At 40.2% G+C, this 23,716-nt stretch overlaps 1 protein-coding gene across 1 annotated transcript in view; it reads right to left on the reverse strand.

Annotated features, from left to right (window-relative positions):
* spock1 (SPARC (osteonectin), cwcv and kazal like domains proteoglycan 1) overlaps window positions 1-16,584 on the reverse strand; it is a 91,351-nt gene extending 74,767 nt beyond the window's left edge. The window contains 2 exon segments of the mRNA XM_041048015.1: window positions 15,632-15,769; window positions 16,473-16,584. Of these exon segments, the coding sequence (XP_040903949.1) occupies window positions 15,632-15,766 (135 nt within the window). The 5' untranslated portion in view covers window positions 15,767-15,769; window positions 16,473-16,584.
* Window positions 16,585-23,716: the final 7,132 nt, after the last annotated feature.

Below are 23,716 nucleotides of genomic sequence, written 5' to 3' on the forward strand. Positions count from 1 at the left end.
GGAAAAGTAAGAAATGTGAATAAAGCACACACACACTGAAAAAAGGCACAGTTATCTCCATCTTTTCTGTAACATACATCTAGTACATTATTTGTCATTTCATTTGGAGGGCTTGTTGTAAATACAGTTACTGTGGAGAATACAATTAAAGCTAAAGATACAACCTGATCACATACGCCAGTCTAATGTTCTGTTGGTGTTATCAAGGAAAGAAATCAGACACTCAACTAAAGAAACAAAACCTTTGCTACAGGTATCTATATGAGCACAACCAATTAATGCCTTGAGTCCCCTCGCACCAGCTTTCATCTGGATGGCTCACAGCCTCATGAAACTACTCTTCCCAGGGACCTTATAGTCATCATGGGAAGCTAGTGTAGTTCTTGTATCCTAGGAAGTGAAACAACTAAAGCTCGGCTGACAGAATTTCAGCTCTGGCAAACAGCGTGCTGAGTGCCATATGGACACACACACACATACACACCCTCACACACATACTATACAAAAATACAGGCACACGTAATGATAAAAAGTACTTTCACTGGAAGTGAGTAGTAGAAACTCTCACCCACTCTCTCTTCCTGAGAAGCCAGACAGAGAAAGTGAGAGCGAGTTGGTACTGGCTGTTTCCATCTAAATGTCACAGCTCTCACCATGAAAAGCTGAAGTAATAAAAGTAAGAACACATACAAGCAAGGGGTCATGAACTTTTTCAATTGAATGTGTGTGTATGTTTGTCTATGTTTCTCTGTGTGTGTGTGTGTGTGTGTGTGTGTGTGTGGGGAGGGGGGGCAACCTGCACCCATGTGTGCACTAATGCTAGTGCAAACGCAAGTAGTTTACTGTGCTGTTGATTACTTGGAATGTAATCAACCAAAGATCATTAAACAAATCACTTAAACTACATGTAATGCCAGCATGATGATATCTGTGTGTGTGAATGTACGCTTCGTAACCCAAAACTGTTTTGGGGGGGATTTACACAGATAAAAATACTGCAAAATATATATATACAGGATAAATATCTAATTTAAATTATTATAAATAACAATATGCAAGCAATAAGCAGTCCATGACAGCCCCAACTAAACTACATTACCCAGGGGAGACTACGTGACAGAAGTGGGCTCATCCGTCTTTACTGTCACCAACCTGTCTTTCTCTGTCAGCCCGTCACAAGTCTGACCTCTCACTACTGTTTTTGTGGCTCCAAAAGGGTAACATCCTACCCAACCAGTGCCAAAGGCAGATTAATCAAGCTAACATTAGGGCTTGTTAACACAGTTTTTTCTTAAATAAATGCACATTGTCACAAAGTCATATAGTATATTTTATTCACAGTTTTCACTCACTCATAAAAGTAAATGCTTAATCATTTGCTGATATCAGTCCATCATGTGCAAAAGGGGGCTACTGGCGCTTCTTTCGTATTTCCAGCACTGCTTATTATTTTATCATAGAGTTGAAAAAAATCTGAATCAGTCTGTTTCATGTTTCATATTTTCATATTTTCATTTTAAACATATACACTGATTAAAATACGTCTGTGATAAGCAAACATCGGCTGATAATATCGGTCCATCATCAGTCTGGCTCTACAGCAGTTCAAATTAAAAGTTCTAGCTAAATGAATCCCATAATGGCACTAGTTAAAATGGTGCCGTCCACAGTGAAGCCACGTCTGCCAGTATTGGCAGGGATGGACCAGTTTTATCTGTCAGTTCCAGATAAGCAGCTCCCACTATTGATCAGCAGGATCCCAGTTCACCTTATTATCCAACTCAAAATCCATGAGAAAGTCACTGGGAACGTGCCAAAGGCTGGTGCTTTCAAGGTTAGAAGTGTACACACACATATACACACAAGCACGCACACGAACCAGAGACAGACACAGAGAAGAGGGGAGGTTTAAAGTGATGGACTTTATTCCATGTGGCCTGCTGGGTGTGTGGCTCATTAAAATGTGATTGAAGCTGCAGCTCAGAGGCTGACTCAGCTGAGTTTAATTAAAGCTGTCAAACTATTCTTGTGTCACCCTCCAACATGCATATGCATAAATGTATTCATTTTCGCACCCACACCCATCTTACTCTGTTTCTCTCTCTCTCTCTCTCTCTGCCATCATTTACAATGGGACATTCACATGACCAATCTCCCTTTATTCATCCCAAAGACATGACTGGTCATTTGGCTTCATTATTCTTCCCATGTCATTCCTCCGCCCACTGCTCGATCACTGGGACTGCCCTTGTCAACACATGTACGTGCCTGTATCACCGCAACCGTACAGAAATGGTAGATGATGTAGACGGGGGTGACGGATTGGAGAAAACGTAGAACTCTGTCACTCTGATTGTTATTAAGTGGGAGGGTCTCTGGTCATGAGGAAACATGACGTGCGGAGACATGGAGCTCCAGAGCTTTGCAATTTTTCTCAAAAAAAAAAAAACAAAAAACCTGAAACTGAATTGTTTAAAAAAGAACATGAACAAAAAGTTGTTCTACTGATGCTCTACCAAAGAATGTTGAGGCTGGTGCACTCATGCATTCTTCCTGGGCATGTGTATATTTAACGTTATTGACATTCTAACATATTATGTTAACATACAGTTGTTGTTACTATAATACAGTGGTGTAGTTTGGTGTAGTTTATTGTAGTGGGTATACTGTGATGATACCCTGCCAGCCCGGAGTGACAGCCCATAAGTACCCCTCACCACTCTCACTAACACATACAGTGCATTCATCCACACATAATCAAGAGCATTCTGACAGACTGGGTATGTATTATCAACAATTTAGCCCTATTATAAGCAACACAAGACTTTCACAGCTGATGACATTTACAGCTGGTGAGATTTAAATGCTCTGATTTTCCGCTGTTTTAGTGTTAATCACCATCCTGGGTGATTTCGCATGGCTGCTTTGACAGTCAGTGCTACGCGTCACACGAGGGTTCATCACAATGATAGATCTTTGAGCTTCTCAATGGTGGTCTGGATTAGAGTGAGAATAAAACATAAAAGAGGAAAGGAAAGGAATTTTAACGGTATGTTCAGTTATCTTTCAAACCACTGTCAAACATAGGCTATGTATCAGATTAAATTTAGGGGAAACGCGTCCAAGAACTGCTGCAAGAGGAATAAGCTTCAGAGACAGAACTCCTAAATAAATACAGGCTGAAAAGGCATTTATCAACATTCTCAAATTATCCTTACTGGGTTTTCTGTGTATTAGCCCACAAGGCCGTGTCGTAGCGTGTAGCTGCCTATTGCATAGACTACACTACTGCTATAATACGTCTTCGTTTTTTTGTTCTTCAGTTGCAGCACCACTCTGTGTCAATGCAGTGGTCTATGTGAAATGAGACTTCTTTAAGTCAAATCAGTTTTATTTATATAGCACCGAACAGATAACAGATAACAGAAGTTATCTCAAGGCACTTTTTATATAGAGCAGGTTTAGAACATACTCTTTATATTATCTACAGAGACCCAACATTTCCCCCAAGCACAAGCACTTGGCGCAAGCACCTTTAGACCTAAGGTGTTTAACTGAATAAAACATAAAGTACTGTATACTAAGTACAGGAAGTTTTTTTCCCCTTAACAACTTGCTCAAAGATCGATTGGAAAATGGTATATACCAAACTCAATCCTGTATCTGCATTGATGGTAACGGACCACATCTGCAGCACACGATGTCACACACGTGATACATTACATTAAAAACTCAAGCACATTCACAACAGGAGGGATCTTGTTTGTGTAGCTGTAAAGAACTTAATGACCATGTCCTATTATCTTTGGTGTAGTAATGAAAAAATAAATCTTGTTATACTTCAGGAAGGCTACAGACATGGTGTAAATGTACTAGTTTCACATGAAAAATAGTATATAAATTGTACACCATCTGATCAAATGTCAGGCTTTGTTGAATGCTGTTTTAAGTCCAAGGCGTGGCACAAATCCTTGTAGGAGTATATACAAATAATTAGGTTGTGTTATAATATTTTTCAAATACTTTCGGTAATCTTTTATGCAGCCTTATTCTGTTTGTCGTATTCATGAATTTGTGTGTCATTCACCTGTGAACAAACCACCTGCTATCCTCTGGTGTGTAATATCATTTATCTGGATTATGACTCCAAGTAAAACAAACCTCATCAGATTCCAAATCCTTTAAGATTTGTGTATGTTTGCTTTGCAGATTGTGTTATGAAAGCATCTGCAGCCGAATGGAGATACAGGCTTAAGTATCAGTGGTGGATGCTTAAGTAGCTGATGCTGGTGGCTTGCTGTTCATGTGTTTTAAGAACTGAGGTTCAAAAAACAAAAGCCCAGTTTGTGCTTTATGTTCACTTATGAATCCTACTTTGTACTTTCATTTAACTGTTATAATCAATTAGTGTATACTGTATCATTAAAAAAAAAAAAAAAAAAAGGCACACAGTCCTCTGCTCCTACTCCTCTGTAACTACATTTACACTACAAAAGCTATAAAAAATTGACTTTTAAATTAGAGTTTCTCCTTCAAGCCTGTATCCTGTATGTGTTCAACATTTTAAAAAAAATTTAATAGGATATAAGGGATAAAAACACCATCTGGCTTAAATCTAGTTACTCGTGTACTCGTGTCTCGCTGGGTTTGAAAGTCAGCCTGAAACAGGACGTCCAGCCAGCTGTTAGACTGACAACACTGTGGCATCTGATTGGAGAGTGGTTGTGTAGTGCCAGAGGAAATGGGTGTAAAGTTGACAGTGGTGGGCTGCAACCAGCTCCAGCACCACCACCATCCTCCAATTCAAAAAATCCTTAAAGCAGAGCACCCATTCCAATACGGTTTTTATCCACTTGAACTTTTCATTTCTGACCTTCAACACACAGCAGAAATTACTGACTCACCACTACTCTGGCAGCTGAAACACGCTGATACAGAGCCTGAAAATATTCTGGACTCTTCTGAATTAAAAGTGGACAACAGCAACAATGTGGCGCTGACCATGGTGCTGAAATTGAATGCCTGGATTACAGCTGAACGACTCACATGCAGTGGAGGTGTAGAACAAAAGCTCTTTTCTACCCTGCTACCATAAAATTACATATATGGCATAGTAGTATAGTAGTATACTATATTACATAAAATATATTTTATGTAATTCAGATCATTTTACATCTCTGCTGCCATGTTAGCAATATGGATGCCAGTGTCCATCTGTTGGTTGGACCACTGCTTTGGTGAAAAATGGAACATTTTCTGGATGCATTGAGATTTGGCACAGCTATACATGGTCCACAGAGAATGAATCTTACTGACTTTGGAGATCCAATGGTTTTTTAACTCTAGCGCCACCAGCAGGTTGTGATTTTTAGTTTTTAGTAACACATCTTGATGCCACAAATAATTTGGTACAATCATTCATGTCTCCCTCAGGATGAATTATAATAATGTGTGGTCCCTTAACCTTTTATCTTCCATCATCAGGTCAAAATTTTAATATTTCCAATACTTTAAGACCAAAGACCTGCAAAACTAGTGATTTCCCATCAGCTTCAGCTGTAGTTTGTGTTTAGTGCTAATTAGTCAATCGAAACACCTATGCTTTAATGACAATATCACAAGACAAGACCACTAGTCCATGAGACACACCAATCTGTAAACAACTCATCATAAACAAACTCTTTAAAGAAGCCTCTTGATAGCAGTTCTAGTTAAGTCTTCAGAGAAACTAATACTGTCTGACTACATTACCCATAGGGCTATTGGTTTAACTGTCCGCAAACATATGTAGAAAGCCCATGACTGTATATTGAGTATTCAATCAGCCCCTAAGGGCTTAACTATTCGTTGCCATTGTCTACAATTCCCAAAAGTTTAACTGTCATAAACAAGAGTACAGCAGGGTGTTACTTAGCTGCAGAGAATGACAAAATGATGCAGTAAGGAATATGGAAAGGCACCAAAAGCTACAAGGAACAGATCTTCCTCCCCTCCTCTCCTCTCTCTCTGTCTCTCTCTCCCAGGAGCATCACATGAGCTGCAGTAGCAGAAACCTCTTGAATTATTGAAGCAGACAAGACATCTCTCAAACCCACACACACTCTCACACACAAACAGAAACTGTATCCCTGCCCTCAGGGGGAAAATGAGATAATGACGAATTCAATCTGACATGGTTTTAGAGACCATAAACATCAGAGTGAGAGAAGGAGAGAAGAAGAGAGGGAGGAAGAGGAGAGAGGCTGACACTGATCGAAAGGAGGACTGGGGAGGTGTGAAAAAGAGAAACAGACTGCCCATGATTTATTTCAGACGGTGACACTCAGGGCTGGAAAGGCTGCTTTCACTTGTGATCTGAGCAAGACGGCCCGCTTGTAAATAAAATCCGCTGCATTACGTAATTGATTAGACTGTCTCCGAAGCACAATACGTAGCCAGGCAATTTATTCCAAAGAACGATGTGTAATTTAAATGCCGCTCATATGATCACCTGCATCAGCTATCACGATGGGCAAAGCAATGATTGTGTCCATCATCTCTGTAACAACTACTGTGATTACAGGGAACAAGCAGAGGCATACACATACAATCAATCAAAGCACAGAGCTCCTTTATAAATCAAAAGATATAACCTCATTACATGATAGTGAAAAGAGGAAAATGTTGGTCCAGAGTGCGGCAGCAGCATATTACAAGACATAAAATACAAAAGAATGGCTGTTGAGACTGAAACAAAATGAGCAGCACTAAGAAAAATATATGATTACTTCTCACGTTCATTTTCATATTAATGTGAACATTCATAACTCCTACCTATTACCTTTGCGTGTAGTTTTTCAATAGAGACCTTCAACTGGTCAAAATCAATAACTGTTTCATAAGCTTCTTTGCAAAAGAATCACTTGGGTTAACATACTAACAGGACTGACTAAAGACAGCATGTAAAATTTATTAAACCATAATCAAAGAATGAATGTTTAGCCTGTCCACCACTTTGGTCCAGCCTGGAATTTCTTACTCAGCTACTGGTTCAGCTGATATGAAATTTGACACAGACATTCATGGTCCCCAGAGGATTAACCTTTGACCCTCCCCCCCGAATTTTAATCTAGCGTGACCCTTTGGTCCCCATTTTGTCCACTTATTTGTTTATGCAAACCCTGCTAAACTAAAGGCATTCCCATCATTTACATTTGTACTTTGTTTTTAATGTTAATTAGCAATTTAACATGCTAGCAGGCTACTTAAGATGGTGAACATGTTAAACATTATACTTACTAAACATTAGAATGTTAGCATGCTGATGTTTAGCCAAAGAAGGAAAATCAAAGAAAGAGACACCAAACCAAGGGAAGACATGATAAACAAAGAAAATTAACTCTGACTGATCAAGAAGATTCTTTTGTATTTCAAAGACTGATGTGCTTCTGAAGTCTAAGCACCTTTTTGCAGTCAGAAATCATAGGGTTAAAGAAGGACTTTCTATTTGGCAGAGTAACAAGCGGGCAAATAAGACTGCTATGGCTCATCTCCGCTCATAGATTGAACTTATAAAACAGATTACAAGAAGACAAATCAAACACTGGCATATGGAAAGATGTAGAAGGAGCCAAACCCTGAGGAAGAAACATCTGATCACACAGTAGAACCTCCACACAGCGGGGGTGACAGCTTCATTAATAGCAATGGCAACAGAAACACTCACACAAGCACATACAAAACTACTGTGACATGTATACGTCCATATTTTTACTCTGACATGCAGAAATGATGATCAAAACAAGCTATGCATGTTTTATACATGAAACTATAGTTTTGTTCAAACTCCGGATCTGACACTCACACACACATTGTTATTCCCCCCTTCCATCAAAACCAGCTGCTACAAAACGAGTGAAAATCCTACAGTATTATAGACATATGTTGACAGAAAGCTGGGTGCCTGTCATTAAGTAGATTTTCAAACATCAATGGCAGACATCCATGGAGATGAAACATGTTAGAAATACAGAGAAGACAGCTTGAAACCATATGGATCAGAACCACATGCAGGGTAATGGCATATTAACTCTGGAAATTAAATTTAGAATGAATCTCTTTTAGTACTGAAATAATGAGTCGATTAATCCATTAGATGATCTAAAGACATGAACTTTCTGTGGTTCTACATTTTAAGATGTGAAGATATGCAGGTTTTCTCAGTTTAACATCATTGTAAACTGAATAACTTGGGGGTATGGGGCTGTTGTTCAGATAAAACAAAAAAAAAACATGTCACCTTGGGCTCTTTTTCACTATTTTATACATTTTGTAGCCTAAATGATTAATCCGTTTATTGGAAAAAAGTCAATATATTAATCAATTTCAGTAGCTTTTTGGCTGTGTTTTCTGTATTTGTTTTCTATAAAAACACTTTATTTCTGTAGTTGGTTGTGCTTTCTCAGCTTTTTTTTCTAATTATCAAATTAAGATGTTTTCTTAATTTGCTTGTGTTTTGTCTACTTGAATGTGTTTTTTTAAGTTGCAGTGCATTGAGCCCTCAGGACCATCATAGGTTTCTCTGCCTTGGCAAACGTATAGCCGAAAGCAAGCAGATAATCAGACGGCATCTCTTCAAAACAATCAACAGCTTAGCAGGGGAGCTTCATATCAGCACCAAATAGACTAACAGAAAGACAATCCCTACAGAGAGAGAAGGGAGTGTAGAGGGGCTGCCATGACAAAGCTGACTGAAGCACAGACATAGACACACACACACACACACACTTTCCATTGATGATGGATTCCACAATTTCTCTGTCTGTCCATCTGTTATGCCCACAGTGTTGATGGGCTTCACATTAAAGCTCCTCCTCTTCCTCTCTTCTCTTACCATCTCTTTTTTCCATTTCCTGTTTCTTATCATCAGCCAAAATTACACTGGCAATCCTTGAGCTCTCCTGCTTTGTCTCTGTCTCTCTCTTTCTGTTTTATTGTCCAACACACACACACACACACACACAAACACATGCACAAACCTCTCTCCTAACCTATTTATCCTGGTCATAGGGGACAGTGACCTTTGTCTACCCTGCAACCGAATTGCCCTCCAGTGTGCTTGTGTGTGTGTGTGTGTATGTTTTTGTGTGTGTTCTAACATATGTGTGTTTGTGTGTATCCTCCTGCCTTTTCACACTCTCATTGATTACATCAAGGCTCCAATCAGGGTTACTAGGCCTTGTAAATTTACTGATCAGTCCCCCCCCACCAAGAGCCTCAGGGTGGATGGGAAGCAGTGTGTGGGTGTGTTTTTGTGTTTGTGTGAGCTTTCATACACATGCAGAGACAGCAGTTAGAGAGAGACGTGAAAATTTTCTGCCAGTCGGTTTAAAGAGGTACTACCTGACACAGAAAAATGCACTTGTCCTTCTCCACGCACACAACCACAATCCGTCAGTGTAGAGATTAGAATCAGCATTTTCTCATTTGAAATCAATAGCACAGTGAGAAATATGCATGCAGAAGGAGAGCATGCAAAGAGAAAGGGGATGAAAAGCGCAGAAAGCATGAGAGAGAAGGTTTATTTTGAAGGGCACTGTTTCATCAGGAATAAGTCGAGTAGAAAACGAGCGACGGAAGAGCCAGGAGACAGAGGAAATGATAAAAGGTATGAAGAGAAGGTATAGAGGCAGCTTAAGAGGAGAAAGAGAAATAGAGGACAGAGCAGGAGAGTGATAAGAAAGACCGACAGCTGTTCAGCCAAGTCTTCACTTAATTGATGGAAATTTTATATGTGTGCTGGGGAGTATTCACTCAAAGGGTTTGTGTGTGTGTGTGTGTGTGTGTGGGAAGGTGAAGGTGACTCCAGGGTTTGTCTTGTCTACACTGCTTCTCTAAAATACACTCCACCCTTCCCCCCTCAGCTGTACCACCAGCCCATCAGAACACACACACACACACACGCATGCACGCACACATCTAGGCACAAACATAGGTATAACAGAAGATGACCAGTTAATTTAGATGCAGTGGGAAGCTCCCAGATTTGAATGTGTTCACTGTGAGGTGGGGTGAAGCTGATAAAGAACATGAATGGTCAGCAAAACCCTTTCATTTGTAAATGCAAAGGAGAAAAACATGTTATACAAGTTACCAGACCAACCAGCTTCGAACTGAAAATAATAGTGTCACTCCAGACAATTCCATACCTGCAAAACACACAGTAACTCAAAAATTCTTGCACATACACACATGCAAACCACACATGCACACACAGTCCTCTTATTTTGATAAAGAGAGACAGCGGGGGTCTGTGACTGGCAGCCCCGGAGAGACTGTCGTCTCGGAAAAGAGAGTACTGCTGATAAAAGATGACAACATTTAATTCTCACCATGAGACAGAGCTGCGACAGGCCGCACACACTAACACACACACTTACATTGCAGGCACACAAAAATACACACAGCAGTTTGTAACTTGCAAAGAGTTTCAACCTGCCACCAGGTCCACCAGGCTCAGGAATAGACAGTCTGGAGACAACATGCATTTACACAAAATATATGAGGAAATATGCAGCAGACATCCAGTGTCCCTCACAAATAAGATTTTGTGCATTTCTGTATACCTGACAGCATGCAAACAGGCTGGAAGACAGGGTTTCAGAAAGAAAAGAGAAAAAGCAGGAGAAGGTGGATGGGGACAAGAAAAGCCTCTTTTAGGAGGAACAAACAACAGGCTCAGAAGAGTGGAAATAACTTTTCGACCTCTTGAGGATAAAAGTGGGACTACCTGAATGGCAATGACAGCTTTTTTGTCACTACTTGCAGGCAAAGATTCTGACAAGAGACACAAGGCAGGAGAGGAGAGGAGACGAGATGATAACAGACAAAATTAGACAAGATGAGATGACACGAGGGCCTGTTATGTTTAACAAAAGAAGCCAAAGTTTTAGGATGTTAAATGTTGTCTAAAAGCAAGCAGACAGCAGTCCAGCCTAAAATTAATAAGTACATGAGTAAATATCTGATTTGATCGGTTCTCTACACACACAAATTTAACACTGATGCTCATGTTATGCACTGCCTTTCTGACACTAATGCTTACTGTACATTCACCTCAATACAAACTACCCAATAATTTCCTTGCGCTATATAAATCCACCAATAATAGGCTCGCTGAGGCCAGAATAGCAGAACTGGCTTGAACTGGCCTGTTCAGCAATCCATGGACCATAATATGTATTAGCAGACAGCCTTCACTACTGTATAAAAAGTAATTATACACGGAGCTTTTCAAACTGTTGTTATCCAAACTGTAAATACTGGTGTTATATTGTTACATGTCTCCACTCTTACGACTTTGCCTTTTAATAAATCTGCACTGTTAAAAATAGTTTTGTTCCACATTATCATACAGTTTTTCCTCTAATGGCTGCAGAGGGCATGTACAATTGAGGTCGGTGATTCTGACACATAAGGTGATGGAGGCGTAATTAGCCACATAATTTAGAAACAGTGAAGGGCCGTGATTGTCCACTAAAACTGTTATTATTAACGAGACTTTAGGAAAGTGTTGTCAGATTTACTCAACTGCATTTCTGTCTGAGGAGAGCTCGAAACAATGACTGTAGTTATATTGGATTCAACCATGAGTGCTGCTGTTTCCAGATTTGGATCTCTCATTAAGATTTTCTGTTGTCACTGTTGAAGCTAGTTCTACTATTGTTCCAGCTGGACCCTTCATATTCACTTTTGTCCTGACCAGAATACGTCCTGAATACTTTGATGGAGCCAACAACATGAGGCAGCTGCAGGCTTACTACAAAGTTGACCCTGCCTGGAACAGAGACACTGTCAAATTCATTGCTGCATACAAATGCATGTATATTCACTGCCGCTACATTTATATGCATAAAAGCTTATGAAAATTAAAGTAGTGATTATAACCTAAGGAAAATTGCAATACTGGCAAGAAAAACAACAAGTGATTTGGCAAAAGAGCAGCAAAGGTGGTTTGGCAAAATTAAAGATTAAGGAACAATTTAATTGGTTGTAAACATTTAGATATCCTCAAACAAGCTGAGCAAACTCCAAACCATCCATATGGAAATAAAAGACGTGCACTAGGAAAAGAAAATCAAACTCTAATCCACAAGACAACTCAACTAATCATAATGTTTAGACCATATCCAGACATTTTCACAATGGTGACTGGTGTGGGAAGAATTAGACGAGCTCAGAGAGCAAGCCTGTCCATGCACTTCAGTCTAATATGGTGCGTCATTTATTCCACAAATGTGTGCTTTTGTCTCCACAAACCAACTGAAATCCATGTTTACCCGCAAGAATACAAACAAGAAACAAAGACATTGGCTTTGTTTTCACTGAGGAAAAAATAATTTTGAACTGATGGAACGTGACAGGATAGCTTTAATTTCTGCTGCCTATCTTTCTTCAGTGGAGGAGAACTTGAATAAAGGAGCCTCTGTCTGAATTGCACTTATCGTTCAATGCAATACAATCCGGTTATTAGGAATATAACTATTTAAACAAATAAATCAAATCCCATTTTCCTTATGTTTTTTACAATAAGCTACTTGAACTCTGTTAAACTATTACACCAGCTCCCCCCGCCAACAAACGGACCCTCATACATTATGCAGGAGGGAGCAAGTGGCTCATCAACAGGGATGCAGAGTGAAACATGGCAGGCAGAGGAGACCAGCAGAGAGGAGGAGTCACGGGTGAGGGCAGAGGGAGCGGGAGGAGGAGATAGAGAGGGGCTATGGTTGAGGAAGCACAGGGTCATTCATTGCTCTGGAGACAGAGGAATAAAATGAGAGAAAAATAGAGGCACAGAGGAAAAATGTGGAGTTCATGACTCAGTGAGGGAGGAGAGGGGGCGGGATTGATTGACATGACATTGACGTGACAAACATGAAGGATTGTTACACACAGCTACTGTGCTTTACATGTTCAGGATGTAAAGGATAATAAAGGATTAAAAATTATGACATCAAATCAACTAAACGGCGCTTGACAGCATTTTTTAGTGCTATATTCTGACTGGATGGTGTATGAACGTGGGTTATCGCAGCTGTCACACTGTGGGACTTTGATCTTAAATTGCCAGGATTCTGAAGCAGACTGTTTTTGGTCACCAAAGCTCTAAATCAGCTGTCTCACAGTACGATTTAAGACCACCATTTTTCACTGGTGACCAATGATTTCGCCACAATTTTTTCATCTGGAACAGCCAAATACTGCACAGTGCCTTTCAGCACATCATGATCAAAATGACAGTACCTCTTAGATGGTTGCTCAGTAGTTTAAGTTGATACATACAGAACCATGTTTTGTTAATCATAGCTCTTGCTGTCTATGATTTTAAAGGGTACAGTGCCAGAGGAGAGGAGCAGGGGAGTGACTAAGAAAGATGGCAGAGGAAAGAAGACACAGTAGGACAAAAGACAGCAAATGTTGCAGGAGACAAATTACGACCAGCAGGTTTCCCTGTGTGATAGGGCAAACATTACACACACACACACACACACATGAACAGGAACACACACATAAACACAACAGCAGCTCCTGCATTTGGTTGGTAGCACTGCTTGAAATATTAAACATAAATGTCACAGCCCTTTCCCCCTATTCATTGCTCCTCCTCTACCCTCCTTACCCTCCCTCATCTCCATTCCTGTCCTCCACCCTCCTCTGACAGTTTCCTGTTAATGAGTTTCATTTGCACAGGAGACCACAGAGGGAAATAAAGAGTGGGCACACACACACACACACACACACACACACACACTGCAGGTAGTAGAGCCCTGGCTCTGAGTGTACACAGACATGACTAATACTAGCTCTCACATCACGGCTCCAGTACTGTATAGGGAAGGCCAGCTCTAATAAGGCCAAAGTTAGCCCACTGTCTACTCAAATCTCTGGAGAACACGTTAGCAGGCAGCAAAAGACACCATAATGTCAAGAGTATGGTATCAAATACAGTGCCAGCGGATACACTACTCAGCCTGAAGACGACTGGTTAGACTAGAGTGAGTGTCAACTCTGCATTGTCGTTACTTGCCAGTAAAATTTTGATGTTGAGAATACTCTACTATGACTAAAGTAAACACATAAGCTTGTCCTAATTCTTTGAAGAACAAATGGCATGCATAAATGTTTCTGGATATCAAGATTTGGTCTCAGTTTGTAAATTATTTAAGAGAGCTCAAGCGGTATCCTAACCCATTTAGGAGTCGCCAGCAGATGGTTGTGTTTCACACAGAGGTGGAGGTCAGGCACTTTCCAGTCATGGAGAGATGTTTTGGGAATGAATGATGTGTATGAGTTGGAGTCACTGAGTTGACTGAAGATACAGAGTCTTTCTCAAATGCCATGAGTAACAACACGCCACAAGAAAGCTTAAGTCATTATGTGCATGACATGTTGGATTCAGTGTCAATACAACCAATCGCTTTCACTTTGTCTATGTAGTTTTAAGGTCACATTGTTTAGCCGCATCACATAAATTCTTTCCCAGCTCTTCATCAAAGCTATACGAGAGTGAAATAATCAAACTCAAGACTTCATGCTTTTATGGCTGCACCATTCTATAACATAGAAATGGTCTGGGTGTATTGTGCAGCACTCTGTGCACATTTTCTCTCAAATTCAGACTGATATATTTGGTATCTTGAAAAGCCTCTCTACTAAAAATATGGTTCTGTGGGTTTGAACAATGTGGCTTCAAAGCAACTGGCTGATTCTGTGCTTCAGTTCTTATTTTACAAGAATTAGACCTACATTTCATTATCACTGTGGTTAGCACTTGAGAATTAGACTTTAGTGACTTTCATCATCTTTATACAAAGCACCTACTTTATAGACGCAGTCCTCTTCTACCATTCTTAAGAGCATTTCATAGAAGTTTTAAACATAGGAACCCGGGTTTCAAAACATGAACCAAATCAGTCAACCATGGCGATTTATACAAGGGAGCACCAACGTGGCTGCTTCTGAGAAATTATCATCCAACCTATGCCTGATATCGCTGAAGAAACAAGCCTCTGTGATTCTCCATAATGGATTCAGAGCCATATACATCTGAACCACACGCATAGTGATTACACCATCTCCTAGTGCAGACTACAGACTAAACATGTACTGTATGTTCTTTTTCAGAGAGCTTGTGAAAGTACTGTCAGGCAAACAGGAAAGGCAGAAATACCAAACATTTGACTGAAATAGACAAACAATTATAGGAGATGAAAGCCCACTGTTATGGTCTGGCTACTTGGAAAAAAAGAAACAGGCAGTCCAGCTGGAAAATCAATCAGTCAGTCCAATCATATCATGTAATAAAAGAATTTTTCCATCATGAGCATACAAATCAAATGTTCTCTATCTATGAGTCTGACTGTCTTTCAACCAGGGTCTGAACCTGCTGAGTTTCTACAAGGTGGATTATGCCTGCTGGCAAGTGCTCAAGTAGGCTCACAGGGTGTATCAAGGGCGTAGTGTGCTCTCTCTCTCTCTCTCTCTCTCTCTCTCTCTCTCTCTCTCCCTCTCTCACACACACACACACACACAACGAAGCTAATTATAATGCCCCTTTTGGCTAGATGTTGTGTCTCTCAGTGCAACTCACATCTCTGAATCTGTTCCAGGATCTGTCCTTGTTGTACTGAGCCGCGGTGCTCAGCCATTTGTCGTTACTGTTACCGGAGACCGCCGTTTCTCTGCTCAGCAAGAGAGCCACGACAGGTAGCAGAAAGAAGAACATCTTCTGAAAGCAAAGACAGAGAGAGTGTGTGTGAGAGAGAGAGAGAGAGAGAGAGAGAGAGAGAGAGGGAAAAAAAGCAGAGGGGTGTAAGACGTATAGAGCCATTCGGAGTGAGAGCACCTGACACAGGAGGTGAGAAGGATGCTGCAAAGTGCAAGAAGAGCAGAACCAAGTGAGACACAGCACTTTACAGAACACAGAACTCTCCCACTGTGACGCACAGTGGGTCAGAATGTCACCACAGAACACAGAGCGGAAAACTAAACAAATTAATAAATCAGAACCATCCACTGTTTATGTTCTCACTGTGTGGAGAGAGAGAGAGAGAGCTCATTTCACCAAATTGCTGATCCTTCTTCTAATCGGATTACAAACATTGGAGAGTTGTCACCGCGGCAGATGGGGGCACCGCGTAACGATTAGCTCACCAGCTTCCCATCCGCCAATTTAAAAAGCAATTAGCGGCGTCAACACAATTGCCGTCCCCCCCACCACCACCACCCCCCCACACGGAGCTTTGTCTTGGCTTTCATCTGCTTTCTTCTCCATCCAGCGAGCAGCAGCGAGTCGACAAATGGGCGACCGGGCTACTGACTTTCATTTCCAATTTCTATTTCTTTCTCACAGCGCCCGCAAACGCTTAATAACAGTGCTTTTTAAATTTATTTTTAAATGAAAAAATAAAATAAAATAAATTTAAACCTACCTGGGATACTTCGTTGGTGTCCAATGCCGATTCCCGGGGGAAAATAAGTCCACGGCCCCGGGCACTCCGGTAGCACCCGACTGCTTGTAGGATTGACGGCAAAAGGGAGCTGAGAGGACGAGCGGTCCAGGAGCTTTCTCCTCCCCCTCCTCCTCCTCCTCGGTCACCAGACACCGCCTCTCTCTCTCTCTCTCTCTCTCTCTCTCTCTCACACACACACACACACACACTTTCTCTCTCTCTCCAGTACGCACTAACCGTGTCATTGATTTTCAGCAGGGGGGGATTTTTTTTTTTCTATTCGCACCAGAGCGCAGACAGGATTTAGAAGCCGTGTCGAAGAAGCGCTGTTCAGGGTGTACAAACACAAATTTCATTTTAGTCACGCACCTCTGTTGTGGAATTTCAAGCTCGTGTGTCCAACCATAGTAAATACAATTAAGTGACACAAACCGTCAAATCAGCGCCGTTTTGGAGCCTGAAACGTCCCACAGCGGATGTGTTGATCTGTTGAAAGTAGTGCGTCTTTTTTAGCACCACAGACAGAGGCAGGCCACATGAAACGCTCTTTTTTTATATATGTGAAAACACTATTTATAAATGGGCCACATAACTAGGACGTTCTTTTTTATTTATTTATTTTTTTAAAGGGAAAAATGATATATGTTTAAATATTTAATCTGTGACTCTTTGCTTTGACTCTCCCTGGGTTTGTGTTCGCTTTGGCAGCAGTCTTGTCTCTCTTTTTCTCTGTCTCTCTTTCATGCGTGTCCGGATGAGAGTGTAGTTTCAGCGAGGACATAGTGTCTGTGTTGGTGCTTGTGTTGGTGTCTGTGGTGAGTAGGGCTGTCTAGTTGTAAAAATGAGCTTTCTTTGTGGTGCAGTTCAAGTCAGTTTTAGTGGCCTGATTTGGCACACAAGAAGCCGGGAGATTGGTACAGGTCCTTATCTCCCTCAGTTTGACATTAAAAAAAAAGTTTTCTAACTTTTATGGATATTATCACAGTCCCTTTTTGTATTCCTTGCACTTTTGGAAAGTCTTACAAGGATTGATGTAGTGGAAAACAGCCATTCTGCAGCCCTCTAATGGTACTTTGCATTGCCAGAGCAATGTAGGTTCTGTTTTTGCCAACATTTTATTGTATATTTATATTTTATTATACTGTTTTAATGAGTCACCCAAAGTTCAGAGCTGGTTGAGCGGCAAATTTTTTTTTCTTTCTTTCTTCCAGGAAAATTAACCCCTGTAGATTACAGGCCTGCTGCAATTTTTCTTTTTGTGTCCTGTTTTCTGGCCAGAGTCAGATCTCATTAAAAATGAAACAGGTTAAACACAAAGACAAGTTATACACACTAGTTTGCAACTGTGTTCCCTGCAGAGGTAAAGTGTGAGAGCCAGGTTTTTTTTGAGCAGAAGAAAAGACAAACCCTCCAAAGCTTGAACTTGTATGTGAATTCATTTAGGATCACTTTACCTGTGCATGTCTGTCATGTCCTAAATACTGTACAAGTGCTTTCTGATTGTCATGACTGAAATGGATGTTTGAGATTTCCGCTGTCTCTCCTAAAGTAGTAATGACACAAAGCAAGTAAAGCCAAATAAAACCTCATTAGCCAGTTGGATAGATTTACCATCTACATTGCTTGAGGACATAAAAATGATAATTAATGCTTGGTTAATCAAGAAGTAATGTTTCATTCTCAGCAACAACTCAGAACAATGCTTTTATTCACTTGAGAGGGCACAAGACTGTAGCTAATATATACATAATATAAAAATAATTACTAGTTATTAGTTATGTGTCATTTACAGTAGCAGCTGCTTCATAGTATTAAATGCATTAAGAGAATGGTCCTGCAGATTTATACACAGATATTAGACTGTTAGTCTGTTTTGTGTGTTTTTTTAAACAATTAGCAGTTAGCTTCTTGTCTATAAGTGTGTGAGCACAGGATATTTGTGGCTTAGTGAGTGTGACTTGTGATGATATTTGTTCCCGATTTGCAGTAGTCTAACGCTTCCATTCAGTCTTTTGATAGATGTGATAGATACAGAAAGTGGCAAAATGAGGTGAACTGTTCCAAGGCCACTTGTTGAAAACATTTACTCTGTTTGCGCTTTTGTATGTGTCTGCATATGTATCAACATCCCTGAAATCAACTGCAGCCAAGGATGGATGTTTACAAATGTTTACATATATATAAAATGTGAGAGTCACATGTGGCACCACTTACTTTTCAGTATCGTGATGTCTAGTTAGTTGGACTAAACAATATGAAAATTAACTTTGGAGTAACTGTACTCAAAATTGCCATATTGCAGCTGTATGCAACAATATTTCTTTTCAGTTCTCTGCCTTCATCTCCTGAACTTGATGTATTACAGAAAGACGTCATTAACAGTGCTAGACTTCAAGAGCATGCAAGGATTTTTACTATTCACAAGTCAAGTGGCTTTGGCAGTATGCTTTAATTTTACAGCACACATTTTCTTGGTTGCCTCCAGCATTTTTTTTCTTTTTGGCCAGTGCAAACCAAAAATGACATCAAAGAGGTAAGAAACAAAACAAATTAAGCCCATGAAAAGTTATATTTTATAGTTTAAGTTATGCTTTGACTCACACTTTAAAGGTCTAGCAGATTGGAATTCCAGAAATATCATTTTTTTACTTTCACAGGGAAAGTTGCTGACATTTAAGTTTTATATTGAGTTTTGCTTTGCTTTTATATCTGCAATCACACTCATGCAACAATATGTTATTTAGTGATAAAAGTCTTTAGGTTTCATCTGGACTTTGGCTGATGTTTGCAGTTTTTAGTACAACTTGATGAGAGCGCTACTCAGGCAGGTTATGAACCCTTATGGGGATTTTAGAGCCATAAATTGAGAATCTCTGCTTTTAATGGCTTGTTCTTATTTCCATGTTTATAGTTTAAAAAAAAGAAATAAAGAAAAATACTTTCATGTGGTTCTAGAAATATATAAGTGTCACATTAACCTTATAAAGTTCAAGGAAAGTGGTGAAAGTCCACATAACATTGGCTAATAAAACTTCCAGCCTTAAGAGCACATTTCTTACTGTGCCTTCTTGTATAAGGAGGTACCGTGTGAGTGGTGGAATTCAGCTCATAAGTAGCTTATGAGCTGAATGATTATGGAACACTTGATTTTTGACATTTAGGAGCTTTTACAAGACATTTATATGCAGTATATGTTAATAGTTTTGTAGCCTGTGTTAAATGGGTCCCCTGACATTTACAGTAAATCTGGGTAAAGTTGGGACACTTGTCCCAGTCTTGGAAATGAGATCGAACATTTGTCCTTCAGCTACTGCCAAATGGCTTATTTACATTTACATCTAAATTTTAGAGAGAGAGAGAGAGAGAGAGAGAGAGAGAGAGAGAGAGAGAGAGAGAGAGAGAGAGAGAGATCAATGTGCATAACGCCAGTAAAGATACATTTCCCCTGAACTGCTCCAAGCAGCTGGTGGGGTGCAACAAGATATAAGTGTAGTTTAAGACACTGGTCATATGTTTTAAGTATTAATGGATTAATCAAATAGCTCAAACTTGAGGCTTCAAAATATAATGTTTTCAGCTTGGTTGACTATTGCTAAATGCATGTATCTAAATTTTGTTGTATCTAAATGACTGATGTCAGTGACAAATGGATATTGAAAAAATAGTAGATGGTAACATTATGTAGCATAGTTGATCTGTTCACTTAATGTAAACTCTAATAAATGTCATGGTTGTATGGATGAATGTAATTACCGTGAGTATTGGGTGTTGGGAGAGTTTTGCTTAGTTTTCCTTCAGATTTGACTGAAACCTTGTGCTCTCCGACATCATTGTTATTGTGTTGTTATATCAGCTTAGCCAGAGACTCACCGCTCTCTGAGTTCAAAGGATCCAATCCAGGCCCACTTCAGTCAGTTATTCTCTTGATTTCTTCTCCTTCTCTTTCTCTAAATCCCAGCATCCACCAGGGGGGCTGTGGGAGATGAAGGATAAGAGCAGCTGCAGGGGTTCCAATTTTGAATGGTAAAGATCAAAATATATGAAACAAAGCAAAGGGGTGCAGTGTCTCAGCAGTAAATTTACAATCATGCATCCCCCACACTGCAAGTGCAGATGGTGAAAGGAAAAGAGGGAGTGGGGAGGGAAGGAGAAAAAGAATGATGAAATTAAAGTTTAAAAGATTAAAGTAAAGTGTGTGTGTGTGTGTGTGTGTGTGTGTGTGTGTGTGTGTGTGTGTGTGTGTGTGTGTGTGTGTGTGTGTGTGTGTGCGCGTGTGTGTGTGCGTGTGTGTGTGGAGGTGTGTTGGAAACAAGTGAGAAAGAGAATATAAAGGGGAAGCATGCAGGAGATGTTTGAAAGTGAGCAGTGGGGTATGATAGACTGTTTCCTAATGAGCTTTGTATCTCTAACTGAACTTGCGCATGAGAACTTAAGTTCCACTCGAGTGACTCCAGAGAACAGCTCAGTCAGTCTGCCTGAGAACAGGCCCTGATCATAAACCATATCAGCCTCCGAGATGATATCTGCCTGGGCTGTCCCCACTGTGCAAGGTGCAAAATGATGCAAAATGTAGCATTTCCATCACACAACAATTCACATTTCTGCTCGATGCTCTTGGGGGCATTCGTAAATCCAATCACACATCTGACGTTCCACATAGGATGAAAAGAGAAAACTCATAGAGCATGAAACCCACCAGCAAATGGGATAAAGAGTATAAATGTCTCAGCATCCCAACAGATGGTTTTATACGCCGGATACGTATCCTAATCAGTTCCTCATCAAGGACTTCAGTGACAGTAAACAGAATATGTTGTTGACATGCCCGATCTAAAAAAGGACTAATTTAGCATCCAAATAATAATGGGATAATGCTCAGCATGCAAACGCATTAAATCACTACAGATATCTGACTCTTCTAGAAGCAACCCTCAATTGGCTTTGATGTCTTCCCCTGTTGTTTGGGCACTACTGCAGTTGTAAGTCATCTTTTTCAAAGCAAAGAGATGGGTGCCTTTTTTGTCATTTTTCTTAACATCTGTGGTGTGAAAAGCAGGTTTGTTAAGGTTTAGAAAAGTTGTTCATCATCACAGCATTTCTTGATAAGGACCAAAATGAAAAACAAACAAAAGCAAAACAAAAAAACAAAAAAGAAATAACAATAATATGAACATAGCCCAAATAAAATGATACAAAGAGAATGTGTTTATGCTTTCAAAACATGTCAGCTAGTTTTGATTTTCTCTCCACTGAGACGGCATGGAGGATGTGATGCTGATAACACCACAACAGCCAATTATAGATAAGAGCACAAATTATTTTAAATGAAATATAACTGTTGTTACAAGGTGACTCAGTGACACTTCGAGTCTGATTCAATAACCGAGCTCTGTTTGGCCTCTGACTACAGGAATATCTTCTTTTAGAGCACATGTACTGTCCAGGCAGCTGTGAAGAAAAGCTTGAATAGATACTAACGTTATGGGATTTGTAGCGGAGGTGTACAGTACATGCACCATACAAACAAATCCTGAACACTCAATCTTCAAACAGAATGGACTACACTGAAACACCATTGTCTCTGAATGAATCAGTAGCTTTTAGCAATTTTGGCTTCTCACTAGTGACTGAGAGCTGAGTTGTCAGCTCAGCTGTGAACACTTCCTGTTGAAGGCTTGCTGGAAGACCACAAAAGCCACAGACACTATCATACTGTGGTTATTCCTTTGCAAGTAGGCGGCTGCCGAGCTATCGCCTTTATAAACAGTACTTCTATAGGCCTCTTTGTACTGAACTGAATGGAATAGGTTGAACTTAATTAATGTATTACTGAACTGAGGATAGTCAGATTCTGTACCAGACATCATGGCATTATGGACTGTGATGTGTTTGCTTATTGTTGTACTTGCAGAAGGGCATCTGAATGGTAATGTTCTCACTTAGCCAAAAAACAAAAACAAGAGAACAAACAGCCAAACGACAAAGTGAGTGAAAAAGTTTCACCTTGCCAGTATTTTAGGGTCTGGTGGTGCTTTCAAAAATATACAAATTAGGATGTTTTTTTTTTCCCCCAGCAGGAGCGTGAGGTTTAATGAAGCAAGTAAATGCTGCAGACAGAGGAGCTGTCCATGGTCCTGAAAGTTGCCACTTGCCACATTTCAAAACTGAGAAACAACTCAGAAACAGACTGACTTTTGTCTGACCTTTGTCTTGAAATTCTGAGAAAGAACATTAATACCCAAAAGTAGCGAACCACTTTCGAACCTCTTACACAGGAAAACAGCAGGGAGTAGCAAAACTTTCAAGACACATTAGAATATCTCCTTCTTTCGAATCAAAGATTCTTAAGTAAATAATGTACAGTCCTCCTCCTTCTCAGAACCTTGAAACATTGTGGACCTCTCGGGGAAACCAAGCAGTTGTGCACACAAGATGAAATTGGACCTCTGATGGAAGAACACAGTGAACATAATTCAGAATATGAGCTTTCTGGAAAAATTACATCAAACAAATCAGAGGAAATCTGTGGCCCAGAATACTGAACAGAGTCTCTGATACTGACACACATACAGAAGATAAAGAGAAGACAGGCGGAATTAGAGACAAACCAGAAGAGATGGAAGCAAAAGAGAAAGTGGAGTTTGCAGACAAAAAAGTCTGATAAATGATCGTACACTGTGATGTCATCTATTTATCTGGCAAGACAGACAAGACACAGACAGCAAGACAGACAGTGAAGTCATGGCCAAGGGCAGGAAAGCTAGTAGTGAATAGATAAATATTACAAAAAAATAAGAGTTACTTGATGGCATAGACCATAAATGCAGAAAAACATTTCAGGGGCTCTAACAGAATGCACTCTGCTGCTAGTGATGTGTTCAGGGTCTAAAGTGAACACAAGTGTTTGAGTAGATTTTCCAGAAGAGCACAGGATACAGAAGAGGAGAAGACAGTTTAGTGTTATAACCTGGCAATGACACAGAGAGGTTATCTTCTTATGGCAGCCCACTTTTAGAGAGGACACAACAAAAAGAGAGATGCACTGCATTGCAGCAAAGCACCAAAAACTGCTGGGCCTCCCCCAAGGGTAGCAGTGAAGAGGCAACATGCAAGGTCACTGAGGTTTCTTGACTCAGGCAGCTAGCAGAGGCTCTCTCAGGAGGAGTTTCTCACCGGAGACCACGACCAGAAAACAACAGTACCCTGGGGAGGGAAGTTTGACA

This window comes from Toxotes jaculatrix, chromosome 10 (genome assembly GCF_017976425.1).
Source record: "Toxotes jaculatrix isolate fToxJac2 chromosome 10, fToxJac2.pri, whole genome shotgun sequence".
Classification (NCBI taxonomy): Eukaryota; Metazoa; Chordata; class Actinopteri; family Toxotidae; genus Toxotes; species Toxotes jaculatrix.